This window comes from Uranotaenia lowii, chromosome 3 (genome assembly GCF_029784155.1).
Source record: "Uranotaenia lowii strain MFRU-FL chromosome 3, ASM2978415v1, whole genome shotgun sequence".
Taxonomy (NCBI): domain Eukaryota; kingdom Metazoa; phylum Arthropoda; class Insecta; order Diptera; family Culicidae; genus Uranotaenia; species Uranotaenia lowii.
This window is the reverse complement of record NC_073693.1, coordinates 125,360,018-125,378,697: the sequence shown is the minus strand read 5'-3', so window position 1 is coordinate 125,378,697 and position 18,680 is coordinate 125,360,018. Positions and strand designations below refer to the sequence as shown.

The 18,680-nt window shown below is 37.1% G+C and overlaps 1 protein-coding gene across 2 annotated transcripts; it reads right to left on the bottom strand.

Moving 5' to 3' along the window:
- Positions 1-17,210, bottom strand: LOC129754156 (glutamate decarboxylase-like). Of its 2 annotated transcripts, XM_055750047.1 has the most exons (3): positions 15,049-17,210; positions 14,692-14,950; positions 1-1,372 (listed from the first exon to the last, which is right to left on the bottom strand). In XM_055750047.1, the coding sequence occupies exons 2-3, from the start codon at positions 14,695-14,697 to the stop codon at positions 854-856; spliced, it is 525 nt and encodes a 174-aa protein (XP_055606022.1). In that variant the 5' UTR covers positions 14,698-14,950; positions 15,049-17,210; the 3' UTR covers positions 1-853. The 2 variants fall into 2 exon arrangements, with proteins under 2 accessions (XP_055606022.1, XP_055606021.1); XM_055750046.1 differs by having other exon boundaries at positions 14,692-17,210.
- Positions 17,211-18,680: the final 1,470 nt, after the last annotated feature.

Genomic DNA, 18,680 nt, shown 5'->3' with positions numbered 1-18,680 from the left:
AATGGTTTGGCATATTTGCTTTTGTTGATTCGAAGCTTGGGATAAAGCTCGCAGGATAAGGTGTGATCATAATACGCTCTCTAATCGTAACGGTAACAAATGCGTGCGTGGGTGTAAGTATGTGTTCAAGGTACGACAATTTCCGTTTTATTTGATTTTTTTCTTATATTGTGATGCAGGATGAACAGAACCACATGTACAGTCAATGGAAAATGTATTTAGTTGTTGTATATACCATGTATATATATTATGTATATATATAATTTCTTCTGCTTTTTGGTAACAGTCAATTGTCAGTAAATTTGTATAATATGTTTAATTTGTTTCATAGACTTTGTTGCTTCGGACCTTCCAATTAAAACAAGAAAAGATAAAATTGTCATCGGAATATCACTTAAAAGGGATTATTAAACTATATTTGAACAATTGTTGTTATGTGAGATTTTTCCACGACTGATCCTAATTTGCCACATGGCGAATAGTTACGTGCAGTATACTTCGATATGCGTTCTGACACAACATTCATTTATGCAACAAAAGCTTTGGTATATTTTCATTTTAAAGCTATAACATATTGGAGTTGCAGTTATTAAACTATTGCTCAACTTAACAACAAATAATTGCAATTACACGAAAAATTTGATGTGTGATATGTTATTATAACTGATACATCTTGGTTGTTCAAATGTATGCTGGATTGATTTTGATTCCAATGTACGGTTTCATTATAGACGAATCCAGCAGCTTACAATACTGTGCACTAAAATTCGTTTCGTTAAGTTTTAAAACGGCAAGCATCCGGAGGACACTGGTTCAAGAAAAAAAAGTATTGCTAAGTCATCGCTCCCACTTCTTACAGATCCTGACCCAGACGGTCAATTTCGTTGAGCATGAAATCTACATCGTCCTTGGTGACTGCTATCGAGGAGATGATTGACCGGAAGAAGTTGGGACGGCGATCGTCCGGCTGATAACCGACCATCAATGTTCCGGACTGCATCATGCGTGATTTGATGATGGGGCACAATCTACCCAGTTCCTGCTCCTTTTTGGCATCGTGCGGGACTCCCCGAAGGCGCTTGGGGATATACCAGAACGATACGTTAACCAGCTCCGGTTCCAGTATCAGATAGAACTTGTCTTTCTGTTCCTTGATTCGTCGGACCTCGTACTCGGTCAGCTCCATCAGATGATCCATGTGCTGTTCGAAGCCCTCATTGCCCTTGGAGCGCCACTGCAGCCACAGCTTGAAGATGTCGTTATGGCGACCGCACTGGATGACCTTGTCACCGGTATCGTAGCTGATGTCGTACAGTTTGTCCGTCATGAACAGATACTCGGCCGACATCTGGTTACAGGTAATCAGCAGACCCTACGAAAGAAGATTTAGATCGTTATTGAAATTTGAAGAATTTATCGCTAGAAAACCTAAAATCACATTAACGGATCCAAAATTTAGAATTGAAGCTCAAAATTTAACAGCTTATCAAAATCTAGTTTGAAAATTTCGTTAGAAACACAGGAAAGTTCAGGATAGCAATCATCCGTTTTGAACGCTATTATACGCTGAAGACCGGTGTACCAGTGTCATATAAGTTGATTCCCGAACATTTTAAATGACACCTAGTTGCTTGTACTAGCATTCTATCATACATTAATTTTCGTTATCCAATTTTTGAGCGGTTTAATTCAAGGTTTCGCCAGAAATTGTCAGAAATGAACTCGTAATACTCCAGTGCTAATATCCTGATAATACTGATACTGATATAATACTGATAGCCTGTACAAGCGAACACGTAACATAAATTTTTGCCATTCACTAGTCAAAGCTTTTCATCAAAGGTCATAAGAAATTGTCAAATATATACAGGGTGACAAAAAAGTCCGGTTACACAGGAAAATCTCAATATTTCAAAAAATAAGAAGAAAATCTGAATCTGGCTTTCAAAGCTTTATTCAGTAACTCATGAAGATACTTTACAGACAATATCTCGGAATTACACCACCTTTCTCTGATCGAACCAGCTTCAGACGTTTATGAAAGTCGTCGCAAGCGGCGCGCAAGTGCTCCATCGGCATCTCGTCCCAGATTTTCGTGACAAATCGCTTGAATTGCTCCATATTTCTTATTTTATAGTCGTTCAGCTTCGACATCATGTATCCTCACACGAAATAATCCAGTGGATTCAGATCCGAAGACGACAGAGGCCATCTATTCTTCGAAATGAAATCTGTCAAGTTTTCCTCACTTCACGCCTGACTAACCATTCGGGGTGGGATGGGGCGCCATCTTGCCCGGAAGCAGTAGTAATCGTCTTCAAACAATAGTTCAGCTTGAGGCAGAACATTTTTCTTCAAAACCGTATCCAGTTAGTACGCTGCGTTGATTTTGACCCCTTTATCGATAAAAATAAGAGGCAGTTTACCTCTCTTGCAAATGGCTCCCCAAACCATCACTGACGTCTTATTTTGGAACGGGAAACGTTCAGCTTGTACGCAGGAGCTTGCTGGAGGCTCACACTCCAAACTCTATCATTTTGGCGATTGACTGTTTGCTCCAAAACGAACAGCTTCTCGTCCGAAAAATAATCTCGTCATCTGCGCGCCAACCGAGCAGCGATAACAGCTGTTCTTAACTCTGCCAAGGCTCACAACTCAATGTAAACAAACTGCACAAAAACGAAACTCTACCACTTTGTGCAGCAAAGTTAGCCCTTTCATTTGACATATAGATGGCCCCAGAGAGATGAAACGTGTACACGGTAAACAAAGTTACTCTGTTCTGTATAAAAATCCATACAGATTCGAGAAAAGTGTCTCCACTTAGTTTTATGTTTGGGCGCTTTACACAGAGCGTGAGCAAAAAGCTTTTACACATTCGGAAGCTTTCAGCCAGTTAGTCAATTCTGTATATTTTGACATGGGGATGCCCATGCATTTTGATAATTTCTCTGCAAAAGTGAAGTAAGAAGGATTTTCTTCGGAAAAAAAAAGAATATTTTCAATTATTAATTCTTTATTTACATCGTTTCAGGCAATAATATAAACAATTGAAAATTGAAGAATCGCTTCTGTTTAGCCGTCAGTGTCGGTTCCTTGGAGGCGATCGTCCGGAATACTTCTTCCATTACAGAGTTACATTTGTACCGCATGCATTAGAGACTGGTCCGAAGATGAACATCCGTAATCTGGTTTTTCAGGATCGTTTGCTAATTCGACTCGAACCACACCTTTCAGGGCTTTTTCGGGACAATTGAAAATTCATGATCAGGACGTGTAGCTGCCATATTTTGAGTTCGCTATAGCGATCGGAACAACTCTGCGGACTTTTTACTTCCTATACAAGATAAAACGAACAATTAGATATTAGGCAGAAAATTGAAATCTCGAATCTTACTTTCGGATGTCCGATGAACCCAATAATGATCTGCTCCTTATCGACATGCAGTTTTCCTTGGCAGCTTGGCATGGTTTCGCAAGTGAGCGGCCGGGTTTTTACTATCGTCTGGGAGCATAATTTTATGAGGCAGTTCCTATTTTGAGTTTATTCGTAGCAGCAGATTGTTCTTCAGCACTGTCGGTTGTTTTTTTGAGTTTTCGATCGAGAAATTGAGCCCACCGTCAGGTTTCGACTGCTGTTGGGAACCTTAAAATCAGTAACTGTTGTTCTTCTCATTCCGGTTGTTCCTGCTACCTCTGGGGTTCTTTTTATCGGGGATTTTCAACCGCCCCATGATGTAATAAATGCCTCAAGGTTTCTTTACAGGCGTTTACTCCAAAGTCCGCTTTTTGTTGCACCTGCAAATAAACACAAATGAATGTTAGCACCAATCAATTTCAAGGAAGTAAAAAGGCCGGTTTCATAAAATCACAGACCATCCGATGCTCTCGTTCAACTATCAGGAAAAGCGTTGAATCAGATTAGAACACCAGAAGCAGCACCAATCATCACAGCTGTATTCATTTTCCAAGATCCAGTCGGCTACAAACACAACCGACGGTTTTCTCCGGCAGCCGTAAAGGCCGATTGTGGGAAATACCCAAATGCAGCAACTGTGTGGACAATATCTTTGAAAAAACAAAGTAGGGTTAAACAAAGATGTTCAATGATGAAATTACATACCTTTTGTGAACCATTTTTGATGATTCCAAAGTAAAATCGATAAAAATTTGACCCGTCGTAGCACATACGTATAATGAAATTAAAAAACTTTAATGATTTGACATCCCCATTCAAAGCTTTCCAACAACAGCAAACTTTTTATACAGAGCTGAATAATCGAGTTTTAGTTCGCATCTGTATATTGACGATCTAAAATTACTCAAAATTGGATTGGGGATACACAAATTTTGAACAACAACCGTTTAGTTAAAATGAAGGTGTAATCGCAACACATTTTATGAATAATTCATTTTTTCCGTGTAGGTTACAGGCGACCCCAAAAAAGTGTGACCGGACTTTTTTGTCACCCTGTATATTTAAGTATTTTACCAGTACTAGTACGTTTCAAGGCTTAGCTTGTACATCTGTTCATCTGTGGTTACAGGTATTCCGGTATCCGTGTTTGGCCAGCTGGCAACTGATTGAATATTCTTATTATATAGCCCAGACAACCATTTGGTGGGTATTTCGAATTTGCTACACAAATATACAGTTGCGTTCAAAAAAGCATGAGATCACGTGAAGCTGCGCACTCACTTCCAACTTTGACAAGCTGCCATTTCTTTCTCGGTTGGTATTTTTTTCATGAAAATTTCACACAATCTAGTTCAACTATTTAACTAACACTATACGAAATTTGAAGTCTTTTCAATGACGGGAAACAAAGATAGAGCTTTTTCCGTAAAAAAGAGAAATTTGGAATTGCTTCACTAAACTTACTGTATCTTCGACAATGTTCATTGAAAAATCTTGAAATTTGGTCCAAAGATGTAAAAATGTTTGATCTAGTACCAGGCCAAGTTTTGTCAAAACCGATTAACGTGATCAAAAATGGTGCCGGGTAGAAAATCAGGTTCTTTATAGCCCAACATACGATTTCATTCATTTTTGGACGGATGTTTGTATTGAAAACATCGTAATCCATCTATTCTAGGTTTTTTCTTTCACAAAATCAAAATTTATGACAAAGAAGGTTGTAAATTGATAGAAACTTAATTCCTGCTTTGTTTAGAAATAGAAATTGTTCCAACAGAGCTGGTATTGAAACACAAGAACGAATAGAATACCCTCCTTAACTGTGTATCAAATTTGTTTACCGGAATAATCAGCAGGTCATTTTTGAAACTCTGTTCTTCTTATTTTGAACTCTGTTGAAACATTTTTTCTTCCGAAACAAAGCACGAATGAAGTTTTTATTAATTCACAACAGTCTTTGTAATAAATTTTGATTTTGTTAAAGGGAAAACCTAGATTACATGGATTACGATGTTTTCCATACAAACATCCGTCCAAAAATGAATGAAATCGTATGTTGGGCTAAAAAGAACCTGATTTTCTACCCGGCACCATTTTTGATCACCTTAATCGGTTTTGACAAAACTTGGCCTGGTACTAGATCAAACATTTTTACATCTTTGGACCCAATTTCAAGATTTTTCAATGAAAATTGTCGAAGATACAGCAAGTTTAGTGAAGCAATTCCAAATTTCTCTTTTTTACGGAAAAAGCTCTATCTTTGTTTCCCGTCAGTGAAAAGACTTCAAATTTCGTATAGTGTTAGTTGAATAGTTGAACTAGATTGTGTGAAATTTTCATGAAAAAATATCAACCGAGAAAGAAATGGCAGCTTGTCAAAGTTGGAAGTGAGTGAGCAGCTTCACGCGATTTCATTCTTTTTTGAACGCAACTGTACGTGTGAACATATCGTATATAATACAGAAAAACCAGTTTATACGTATCATTTTAGAGGCTATATAGGTACTTAGTAAACATATTCTTGATTTGGATTGTATTGAATTACAATTCGCACGATTTGTTATGCGAATCGTTTACGACTACCCTGATTCTTTGTCGTAGAGCGTTTTGGCATGAATCCGTGTTGATCATTGAAAATTTTATTTTTGCAGGACGTGAAAAAAGGATCCAAAACCACCAATTCGAAAAGTTTGGCAATCGAACATAAGGCAGAGATTCCACGGTAATTGTTAACATCTCTCCTATCTCCTTTTTTATGTACCGGGAACATGTAAGCTTCCTTTCATAGTAGAGGGAAAGTGGCTCTATCTAGCGGAGCTTGAAAAATGATCCGAATAGTGGTCAGCATTACAGGCATAAAACATAAGCAGCTGGTATCTCGTTCGGGCCCATAGAAAAGGAATTCTTGAGCTTCGCTGCTGCTCTAGAGATGACTGCTTCCTCGATTTCAATACCATTTATTGAAAAGCCTAAAGCCTAGTCCACACTAGGCAACTTGGACTGCGATTTCGGTTGCTGAGACTTGTTTATGTTTACATCTTGGTTGCTGAAGGTCTCCCATACTTGTGGGGAGACTTGAGACGAGACGAGATGCAATTGTAAACAAAGTCAAGTCTCAGCAACCGAAATCGCAGTCCAAGTTGCCTAGTGTGGACTAGGCTTAAGGGCAGAAACACAGTGCACGCGAGCGAGCGAGCGAGCGATTTTTGAATGAACCTGAAATGAATTTCGCACGAACATTTTTCAGGATCGTTCACAGTGCACGCGACGAACGGGATGCGATTTACACTGAGAAAAAACTTTATGGATAGGAAAGAAAATAATATTTTTGTAAATCAATTCATAGGGAATTGAAAGAATAATTTTTAAGAGGTTATTTTTGTTTTAATCATTATGAAATAATTCGTATGTGACATTCAATTAAAATTTTTAACAGCGTCATAAAACCATTCAATTATTTATATTGCCTAATCCACAAACCGGAGTTTTCATCGCTATCAGCGCCGACGACTTTCACTAACGTCAAATAATGTTGACCCGACAAATCCACGCAACGTTTAATGTTAGATAAATTTGTTCTAGAGTCATATTTGTTATTTAATCCTTGCTCATGTTACAGATTGAACAAGTAAAATTTACCTTATTCTGGATATAAATGTTCTGTGATCAGCAGTTGAGTATTTGCTTTGGTTACAGATGTTAGTATGCTATAAATTTTTCTAGGAGTTTTCATTGTCAGTCCAAGCAACTGATTTTGATCTGGCAGCTGCGTTTCTTTTCCAGTCGACATATTTTGAACTGTATAATCATGATTATAGTAATTTAAGATGAAGGGAAATGATAAATAACCATTTTTGCAGCTAGTACTTTTAATATTTTTCAGCTAATCTACTCTTCTTTTAAATATTTAAAACAATATCCATACATCAATTTCTCTAGGAGAAGTTATTTTATTTGTTCTTAAAGAAAAGGAGTATTTGTTTTTCGAAGAAAATCATTTTTTATAAACCATCTTATTTATTTTGGCATCAAAACTTCACGTTCTTAAATTATTCCAGCAATTAGAAATGGAATGAAAAAATTTTGGATCGTGCGAGACCTGATGACCACGCAATTTGTCACCGCCCGAATAAAAAAACATTGTGAAAAAACCATGAATTTCATTGTCACAATACCATGGATTTCATGGTTGACACTATGAATATGATCGTACATGAAACCATGAAAGTACTGTTGAATTTATCGTTTTCGACATTGAAATTCATTGTTTTGACCAAATTGACCATGAAAAAAGGGGGTTGTTAAGCAACTTAACCATGAAAAAATGAACTTTTTTCCATGCACCTGAAAACACAAAACTATAAAGTTGACGGTTATTATAGCTTCCACTTTTTCTAATGGGAACTATGAATAACATTGTTTTCGAATGAATTTTCATTGTTTCTAGGAAGATGAAAATCAGTGTAATAATGTATTCTAGATCATAAAATGAAAATCCAGTTTTTATTTTTATGAAAAAAAAAATAAAACGAAATCAGTTTTGTTCATTTTGTTGTTTATTACTTTAATTATTCCACTTTCATTTTATCACTGTCTTAAAATAAATCACTTTAAATAAAATCTTTTTCCGGGCCGCTGATAGGTTGAATCTTTCGTTGACCTGGGCGTTGGACTCGTATCGGACCTTCTTTCGGAATCTTTCCGGTCTTTCCAACTTTTTGGGATGCCTCCAACATTGACAACCGCATCCTGCGCCGCTCATCAACTCGTGTGTTTGTGTCGCTGAAATTGCAAAACAAAAGTTTTGAAGTATGTTTGTATGTTTTTTGAAGTATGTTTTTCTCTTCTCTATATTCCACTCACCGTTTTAATCCTAAAAAATCACCGAAACTACCGAAAAACCGACCGTCGACCGAGATTTTTTCGTCCGTTGAAACATGTCCGATTTTGCGATGAAAACATTCTCGTACACGAAAATTCGGAAATGTCTAAAAACGCAAAAGTTTACCAATGTTCTTTTCGGTTCGGATTATCATTATACCATGAATTTCACAATAACGATAGCAATCACAAGAACCTTACTGTGATACCATGTTTCTGACATACTTGGTAACTACGAAATACATTGAATTAACGATATTATTCATGGTTACCTTGAATACTACGATGATTTCATAATTTAAAGTGGTTGGTGAGGATTAAGATATTAGGATGAAATTTATTGTTCAATTGAATACCATTGTCCGGTTATATTAATACCATGGTCTTGGCTATTCGGGCGGAATCTTCAAAGGTTTCAAATAATTAGAGAAAAAAAACGCGCGCTGGTATATGGAATATGCATCTTATGCAGCTTGGCGAAAAAATAAATTCACAATGTTTAAATTTTCCCCCGAAGTAATGAGTTTTTTTAAGGCACAAAGAGCACAAATTCACCGTGCCGCAAAAAAGTACGAATTTCTCTTCAGAATTTGCTGGTCACCATTTCGTCCATATACTGGACAAAGGACAAGTATATGCTGGGAAAACTTTGTCATAATTGAAATTGACCTCTGCTTCGAATTTATTTAAAAAGTTAGTCGAGGAAAATCGTTTTTTTTTATTATTTAAAAATAACGCGATATATTTTCAAATAAAACTGCCGATAAATAATCTCAGTGCAGGTTCATATGAAGTTTGGGTGAACCAAAACAAAGTATTCATGCGACTGCTGCGACGGAGAATTTTCCGAATGGTATTTCGCGCGATAGTACGAATCGCGTCGCTTGCACTGTGAACGGTCTCACAGTTTTCAATATGTTCAAATGAGGTGCGATTCTTCGCGTGAATCGCTCGCTCGCTCGCTCGCGTGCACTGTGTTTCTGCCCTAATGGTGAAACGTTCCTGACAGCGCTAGCTGAATGTTCTGGGGATGTTGAAGCTGAAGTGAATATACTGGAAAATTTTTGGGCGAAGAGATCGCAGATTCCACGGTCAGAGTTCGCCGTTATGCCGTCCAGAAACATTTTTGAAGGTATACCAGGTTCTTTCCGCTAACTATTTACGTGTTTCCAAAACCATTTTGGGCAAGACTTGAGGTTACGTTGAACGCGACGTAGGTAGTTATGGGGACAACGTTCACTGGCTGTTGTTTATAAAAGGAGTTAAGTTCACGATATATATCCTCAGTGTAGGATGATTTTTGCTTCTTGTAGTTTCGAAGAGCACATCTTTTTGCCGTCTTTAGTTGTCGCAGTTCAGTCATCACTTGGAGCGGAATTTCCGTTACACAGTCGTTGATTTTTGAAAAGTAATGTTGGCAACCCTGTTCTCTTAGTTTTGTGCATTGATGAGTGGATTGGAACGGAGATTAAATCAATCTGCACATAATGCGTTAAACTCGGAAGGAATCAGCAGAACGATTTTTTCCGAAGCGAGTTTAAAGCATGGATCACTACAAATCTGGACGCATTAAAACGGGTCTATCTCGGAGCTAAGTTAGCTATATAAACTAACTATATAAACGAAATTAAAATGTTCTGTACTTGAAATGTAGGGTTTTTATTGCACTTTAAAGGAAAAATAATAAAAAAAATATTCCGATGTTGTTTTGATGAATTTTCGAACTTTTGGTTGAGTATCACTCATTATAGTTTGAACACCCTATTCGCTGACCTCAGCGGCCATTTTGTTCCACAATCTCTTCATCTCTGTTGCTTCCCGAGTCGTCCTACCATTCTTCTTCATCTTCTGCTTGACAATTGCCCAAAATTTTTCGATAGAGCGGAATTGAGGGCAGTTGGGTGGGTTGATGTCCTTTTCGACAAAATCCACCCGTTGGCCCAATGCCACTGTAGAACCCCCTAGCTGTAGTGGCAGCTTGCCAAATCTGGCGAAAACTTAACTAGTCCTTTGTGAGATCTAATGTACGAAAAAAAAAGTTTTTCAGGCATTCCTCCTTGTGAATTTCGGAGTCCATGGTCTTGTTTTTCACAAAAACCGGAATTTTTCGTCCGCAGCTGCAAATACCTTGCCAGATCAAACACTTTCTTGCAAACTTATCAGCAAAAACGAATTTGAAGTTGCCGGGGACATCACCATGACCAGTGCAGTGCACCACTGCAGTGGCTTTACATAATTTTTGGCCAGAAAGCTGCCCAAAATCCATCTTCACGTACGTTTCGTCATCCATGAGGATGCATCCGTCGTACTTCCTTGGAATCTTCTTGTATAACTTGCGGGCACGTCCTTTGGCTACTAAATTCTGCTTCAATGTCCGGTTTGGTTGCTTACTGGTCCGATAGGATCGTATTCCTTCGCGTAGACGAATTCTGCTGACGGTGCACCGGTCGGCGTTGAATTTCTTGGCAATGTCATAGTCCGACTACCCTGTGTTTTCCTTGATCGTTCTCAACACCTTCAAATGCAGTTTCCGATCCTTAATTCCACTATGACGCTTAGAATGAACCTGCCGATCTATAGTACGCATCTCACAGACCCGTTTGAGAACGCTACACACGGTTGATTTGACCATTTTTAACGATTTCGCGATTTTTGAACCCGACCACGTCGGGTTTTTGACGTGGGTGTTCAAAATTTATTTTCATCTCGCGGCTTCCATCACGTGTAACTTTTTTGAAACAAAACGAATCGTAATGAAATTTTCAGCACTGGTAGAAGAAACATTCCAAGGCGGGTAAAGCTTCAGGTGTGTTCTTATACCAATGCACGGAATCGTCCATCTTGTGACAGGCAATCGTAATCGTAGGCATGGTAGGCGAACAATTCGCTGTCAAAAAGCGCTCCGTCTCCACCCCCCACCAATGAGAAACTTTTGGTACCCCTTGCCTACTTTTCCTCAATATGCACCCACCCTACTGGAGGCACTCTGAAACATTCCTCTACAAAGTGCTGCCAAAACATTCCAGATCCGACAACTAGGAGCACTATGGTAAAATGAATAGTGCGTCCAGATTTGTAGTGATCCATGCTTTACACACGTCTGCTCAAGTTTTCGTGTATGATTTCAGAGTTCAGAGATTCTACGAAGAACGTCACTAAAACAGCAACACAACACAGCTTGGAATCAACGAAGAACGTCACTGATAGCGTTTTATCTATGTTTAAGCAGAGACAACCTAGTTATCCACGAGTTTTGCCCTATTGCTGTGATTGTGTTCGTTTAATAATAATTTAGAAGTTCACCAGTTTTGCCCGAGGTTTGAACCTCAAGCAGACGGTTGCAACCCGTAGAAGATTTAAGTGGGGTCAAGTATAGCAACCATATATTTGCATCGTCCAAGGTGTAGATTTTGTTTATTTATTCAGAAAAAGTTTGCCCTCGTGCCAGTGGAGAAAACGAAAACGGTATATTTAAAACAGCAACGCAAGACAGCTTGGAATCGTCAAAACGCATTTATATAGCAAATGTGTTATCTAAAAAATTTCAAACTCATTTTCTACGACTTCATAAATAGTATTACGGGTATAGCAAAACAAAACCCCCATATAACCCCATGAATAAGGTTATCAGAATTAATCCCGGACGTATCCAGATCGGGAAAATCCGTGCAGTTTTATCTAAAAACCTGGCAAAATCCGGGCATTTGATTTCCAAACATTCTACTCAAAACCCGGGCAATATCCGGCCAAACTTGGCCAAAATCACTGAATTGTTTAATAAATATCAAGAAAAAGCACTAGAAATGTTGTTTTCGTTATCAGCAGATTTAAATCTTATTCTAGGCTTCCAATAAACCGTCCATCATTATTCATACAAAACTTGATCGAAAAATTCGTTTTTGGACGTAATGATAAAAATTATAATAGCTCAATTTGAGTTTTTCGTTAGATTTACCATATAAAGTGAATAGGTCCGAGCAAAATCCGAGCAGTTTTCAACGATATCCAAGAAACCGGCTCAGACTTTTCATAAATTTGGTGTCGAATATCCGGGCAAGTCTGGGTTAAACCGGACAACCTGGCAAGCTTACCCATAAATCATGAAGTTGATTTCAAAAAGGCGCTTCGGAATAACAATGTAGTTTATTGAAATGCAAAAAAGAATTCATTGTTTATAAAGCATCATCGATTTATTATTTCTAAGAAGATATAGTAGACTGCTCGAAGCTTTGAACGAGAAATTCTGAATTTATAAATGTTTACTCCCGTTTTTCTTGGTTATTTTCATCTCCAAAATAGTTCAGTAAATTTTGGAAACTATTAATTCAGTAATGAATAAGGACTGCAACACTTTCTTTCGTGAATTACTTTTGAATGCATGGGAGGAGATTGATGAATTTTACAGTGATACTACATTTGATATACTAGTGCTTACATGTGCAACATTCCGTGGCGATCTGTCAAGTGGTTTTTAAGATAGCGTCTAATGGATTGATTATTCGATCAACATTGTTGCGCCATCTATTTTGTACACTATGAACTCCCTATTTCCATAATCGAAGCTACTTATGTTAATGTTGTCCATTCCTGGATCTTGATCTTCAAAATAATTCAAAGTTTTCAATTTTATCAAAGTTGTGATAAGTTGAGGAGAGTGTCTACCTTCTGCAAGAAAACGACATTATTGATTTTTTATCGTAGTTTTTGCTTTATGGCACAATTCCAGATCCAACAGAATATCAACATTGAGGAACCTTTGAAAGTTGCTATAGAAGAAAAGCGGTCGCTTCTGCAGGCTTTTTTTAGTATATTTTCCTTTAATTGTGCCTATCGTTATGTTACCACTTACCAATTTGCATCTTCCGAAGATCGTCAGTAAAATCTAGCGTTACTAGATATTTTTTTTAAATTTTCTTCGCGTTCTTCTCTAAGGCCGATGACATAGTGAATACGATGCGATGCGATGCGGTGAATGCGGTTCAATGCGGTGAACCACATTTGATGAAAATGTATGTGAATCGCTTAAACCTGACATACTCAACGCGGCGAAGCAGATGTCAATTTGTTCCGCCGCTCGAGTTCGCGTAGGCTGCGTCCGTAAATTTTCCGCCAATTCGCATCGCATCGCACTCACTATGTCATCGGCCTTAGGCCGATTTTCATCAAGTGTGGTTCACCGCATTGAATCGCATTCACCGCATCGCATCGCATCGTATTCACTATGTCATCGGCCTAAAGCATTCAGGCGAGGCTTGTCAACGGAAAACTGCTGACCGGAGATCCACCAGGTACTCGCAGAAAGATCGTTTCGATTTCCTTTACAATTTTTTTTGAATTTTTACCCCTCTAACGGCTTTACCAGTTTGCACACGATTTGACCACCGTATTTTGATTATTTTATCGGTAGAGAGATTTTTTATCTTAAAGACACAAGATTTGGCCCGCTTTTTGTCTGCTGGATGAATCAGACAGAAAAAATGACCTTCTTTATCACTTTTCCAATTGAAAGATTGCGCTTAATTCAACTTCTCACATCCCTAACCTTCATGGAATTAACCATACTTACTTTTGTATATTCAAATTAAATCTCACTCCACTACACGGTAAACAAAGTTACTCTGTTCTGTATAAAAATCCATACAGATTCGAGAAAAGTGTCTCCACTTAGTTTTATGTTTGGGCGCTTTACACAGAGCGTGAGCAAAAAGCTTTTACACATTCGAAAGCTTACAGCCAGTTAGTCAATTCTGTATATTTTGACATGGGGATGCCCATTCATTTTTGAAATTCTTCCAAAAAGTAATTGTTTTTAAATAAAAAAATAAATTAAATGATTTTCTAAACAACAAGCTATCAGTTTTTATTGTCTTTAGAATCATTTTTCAAACATAAACAATATATTACATGAAATAGTATCGAATAGTATTTTGCAGCCAAAGCATTCCAGTGACATTCTGGTTATCTCGAAAAGTAAGACTTCCGCTCGAGCAATGCTTTTGCTTTAGATGGCACTGGATCTGTATTTTGTAGATTACAGATGGTGTACTGGGCGATTACGGCAGCAAATTCCGGGCATGTTCCGCAGTTAAGGTGCCACTAGAATCAAAACAAATTTTTATAAGTTGTTCATCGAAATGGAATTGAAAATACGTACCAATTAAAAGTTGGCCGCCGGCGTCTCGCAGCACCGAATATATTTCTGCATATCTGATAGCCCACGCACTATACGATGCCCTTATCCTTTGGGTGCGCTTCGAAGAACACCGAAAGTAGACTTTCCACAGAGGGTTCTCAGCCAAGTAGTTAGCATCCTGCTAACAATCAACAGAAAATTACTTTTCTGACAACAATAATATTCAATTGGCATAATTAACTAAAATAAAAACACATACCTTCATTGCAATGCACGAGAATTCTTCCGGCTTTTATCTTTTCCGATCTATCAGGCTCATTTTATTCCTGTTTACTTTGAACCATTTTTGGAACGTTAACTTCTTTTAGCAATTATTAGTGAACCTTCATGTAGGTTAACGTCTAGTTTTTCTTCTTTGTATTCCGATCCGTTGAGTTTCGGTTGCTGTCCGTCCTCCACCACTTAGTATAAATCGTGCCGGAACATTTTTTTTTAAACCTCCCTGTGTTCCTCGCAACCTACAAATATGAATGAAATTGTTTCAAATGTTTCAACCAATCATTTCTTATGAGGCAAAATGGCGTGAGTGAAAATTTAAAAAAATCAAAGTACTTACGCGATTTCTGTACATTTCCTATTCCCTTTCAAATGGGATCCCGAAGCAACAAACGAATAATGTCCTTCTGCTTAATTTAAAGACGTTTATTAACGATTTAAGTATTTGAGATACTCATAAAACCATTTTTCGGATGAGCTTTTTGCTATGACATCCCCTGCCAAAAGCATTGCAACAACAACTACTTTTTATACAGAGCTGCGTAATCGAGTTTTAGTTTCTATTTGAATATTGGCAACCCAAATTTACTCAGAATTGAATTGGGAATATACAAATTCTGAGCATCAATCGATTAGTCTAAACGAAAGTATATTCTCAACACATTTTATGTATAACTCAATTTTTCCGTGTAGAACATGGGTGGCAAAGATGCCAAAATTTATTTATTCTGAAGCTGACGGACAGCAGAAACTGATTTACATTATAAAAGTTTCGCAACATGAATCTTCTGATTTTTTTTTTATTGAAAATGTTCCTTATTACAGGTTTTCATCTAAGATTACAAGTTAATTTTCAAGTGATACCATTTTCAACTTTGATGGCTAGAAATTTAGTTTTGGTTTTTCTGTTCCTGATCCTATCAGATTCAGATTGAATTTATCACCTTTGTGAAATGGAAAAGTTTAAGCACCTCAAAATAAAGTCTGATTGAGCTGAAATTTTCACACATTAGTTTTTTGAGTAAATCTACAAAATTTATATTGTCACTATAGAATGAAAGAAATTCGTTTCTGTTCGCTTGGAGCTTAATCAGCAGACCTTGTGTATTGATTGTTTAAGCCATAGGCAGTTTTTATAAAAAAAAACGCATTAGTAGATAATGAATATTATCAAAACATTCAAAATAAGACTTAAACTTCAAATAAGATAAACAAATTTCAAATCCGGATAGTGACCAAAATTTCCGCCAAAATTTCTCATCATCTATCTTTCTGTGAGCTCTTTATGTTCATTGAAGGAATAATTTTGTTTGCATATGTTTAGGGGTCAAAAACCTTTTAGCCCACGGGGAAATTTATGCGAATGTTTTTTTCTTTCGATGCACCTAAAGAGCCCACAAACGGATCCATGGCCATGGTGTTGGGTATTGTCAAATAAAATTTTAATATGATTCGCTGGGTTCATTCGCTAAAAAGAACTAAAAGAAAATTGAAAATATTTATAAAAACACCTATTAATATTTTCGACATTTTTAATGAGTTCACATAAGGAAAATATGAAGTAAAAAAATGCATTTGAAGTTTTTAGTTTTAATTTTGTTTTAAATTGAAATAAGCTACAAACTTTAAAATCTATTAAATTAACACCTCTCTCAGCCCTGCCAAAGTTCTATCATTTTATCGGAAAATCTCTCAGCTGCCACTGACAGACGTCTTTCCTTCGGCATCCAACCATGTACCGAAATTTTCCGGGGAAAACAAACTCAGCGTATGGTTGAATTACCACTCGAACCAATAGGAAACATGTTTCAGCACTTTCGATTGCAAGTTTTGGGCTCCCGGTTTTCCCGCTTTTACGTCGGAAACAGTAAATATTTGAACAAGCTCGGCTGGTGAGATTTTCCCGCGTTGATCCCTTAAGCTACTCGGTTCCGTTCATTGCAATTGATAGATTGAAGGATTTAGTGGGATTCCTTCGGATTCCTTCCGGGTCGGAGTGCTATGGATCTTTGACAGTAATTGTTTTTCTGTTTTGCATTAGATCTGCAAATAATGTGTAGTGGATGGGCCTGTTATCAACATACATAATCTGTTATGTTCCACAGTTTTGGCCATCTTTGAGCTCTCATTTTTCGTCCCATTGAATTCTGAAAAGCTACCGCTTTTCAAATCAATCTTTGACGACATTACTAATGAACGACTCTGATATCTTACATCTGCAAAAATGCCTTTTGGAGCGAAACTTCCACATTTTGAGCTAACGATTCCTACGGTCGCAGGGAATAACTTTATACTTTTAGTATTATTTTCTTCTTCCTTGGTTTATTGCAACTTCTTTAAATGGACATACTTCTTCTGACTTAAAAGTGTGGGGTTTATTCCTCATAACAATTACAATATTGTAAAATAATATAAATCTGAAAAACATATGTTTTTCAGATTTTTAAAAGATTCGTAGCTGACGAATATTTGAATTCGTATTGTAATATGGAAAACTTTATTTCTAGACATTTTAAACTTTTAATGGAAAGTTTGCTTATAATTGCTGATCATAATTTGTTGAATTTTTGAAAAATAATTTTAGCTTTGTAGTAAAGGAATACTTACATCTTCCTTGAAGTGAATTGTTGAACACTGCAGTAAGGCTCCCATCAACTTGTGTGGATTCCATGTAACCGAGTCAGCTCTGGGGGATGAAAAATAACAAATCATTGCTAGAATTATTACAATACCTTCATAATGTTTATGACGGACGCAATCACGGCGACAGTTGGCAGCAGCAAAGGGTCAGCTAAAGGAATAAAATCCAGTCATTCATTCACCCAGCGAGGAAGTCACCCTGCCAGTAAGTCAGTCAGCAAGCTAGCCAGCCAGTCAACCAGTGGTAAATCGGTAGACGCACCAGGTTTCAACATCCGGTGACATAAACGTCTCGTTCCGATCTCCCGGTAATATATTATACTCAAAACCAGAAGGGGTTCCTATTCTTTCCCCTGCTTTGTGGAGGTTCAGACATCAGTGCCACGTGTTGCCGGGTGAGAAAAATCGAAACATCCCCTATTTGTGTTTATTCTGGTTAGGGTGACAAGTTTGCATGAGGCAGGATGGACTTTTAAAATTAAAGAATATTAAACGTAATAATTTAGAAAATTCCTCGTAGCATGCTATTTATTAGGCAATAAATTTTAGTCCAATTAGAGCTAGTTCACTGGTGTTGGGAAAAAGTGGTAGAAATTTTGACACTTGTAGCACATATTGAAAACTTTACCATCCGAAAACATTTTCAAGATCTGAAAAATCGAATTTAAATGTCTTTTAATAAAACAAAATATATATGAAAGAAAAATGCAACATTTTATTGATAAATTACGTTTTTTCTATAATAAAATAAGTAATTTTTATATAAAACTAGCTGACCCGGCAAACTTTGTTAAGCCTTTGAGTTTTCCCAAAAAATGTAAGTTATCTTAAATGATAATTTATTTCCATGCAATCGGTTCGGGACCGAAAAATGAAGAAAATCGGGGCAAATAACGGACAATTTTCATAATATTTCTGCGAATTATATTATGTGGATCTTAATACAGAACTCAATCAAAAAAGGAGGCTTTAAGTAATTTTCTCTATCATTCCTCAACAGCTATTTTTATACACTCCCCAAGTAACGTGAATTGCGACAGTGTCGAATTTATCAAGGAAAACGTTCATTTGAGCTTCCATCGTATTGAACTTGGATTCATGTGTTGTTTTTCGCTTCGCGGATTATTTTGTTTTTTAAAATTCCCTTTAATAACCTTTTTCCTCACCCATACTTACATTTGAAGAAATTTGATTTGTTGAATCCTCTAGGGGCAGAGAATAACAATGATATTTATTAGTTTCAATTTCTTGATTTCCAGCGAAACGAAAGCTGAAGTTTATTTTCTTCTTGTTTTCTTAGATAACAGAGGATTCTTCATATAGTTAACCATT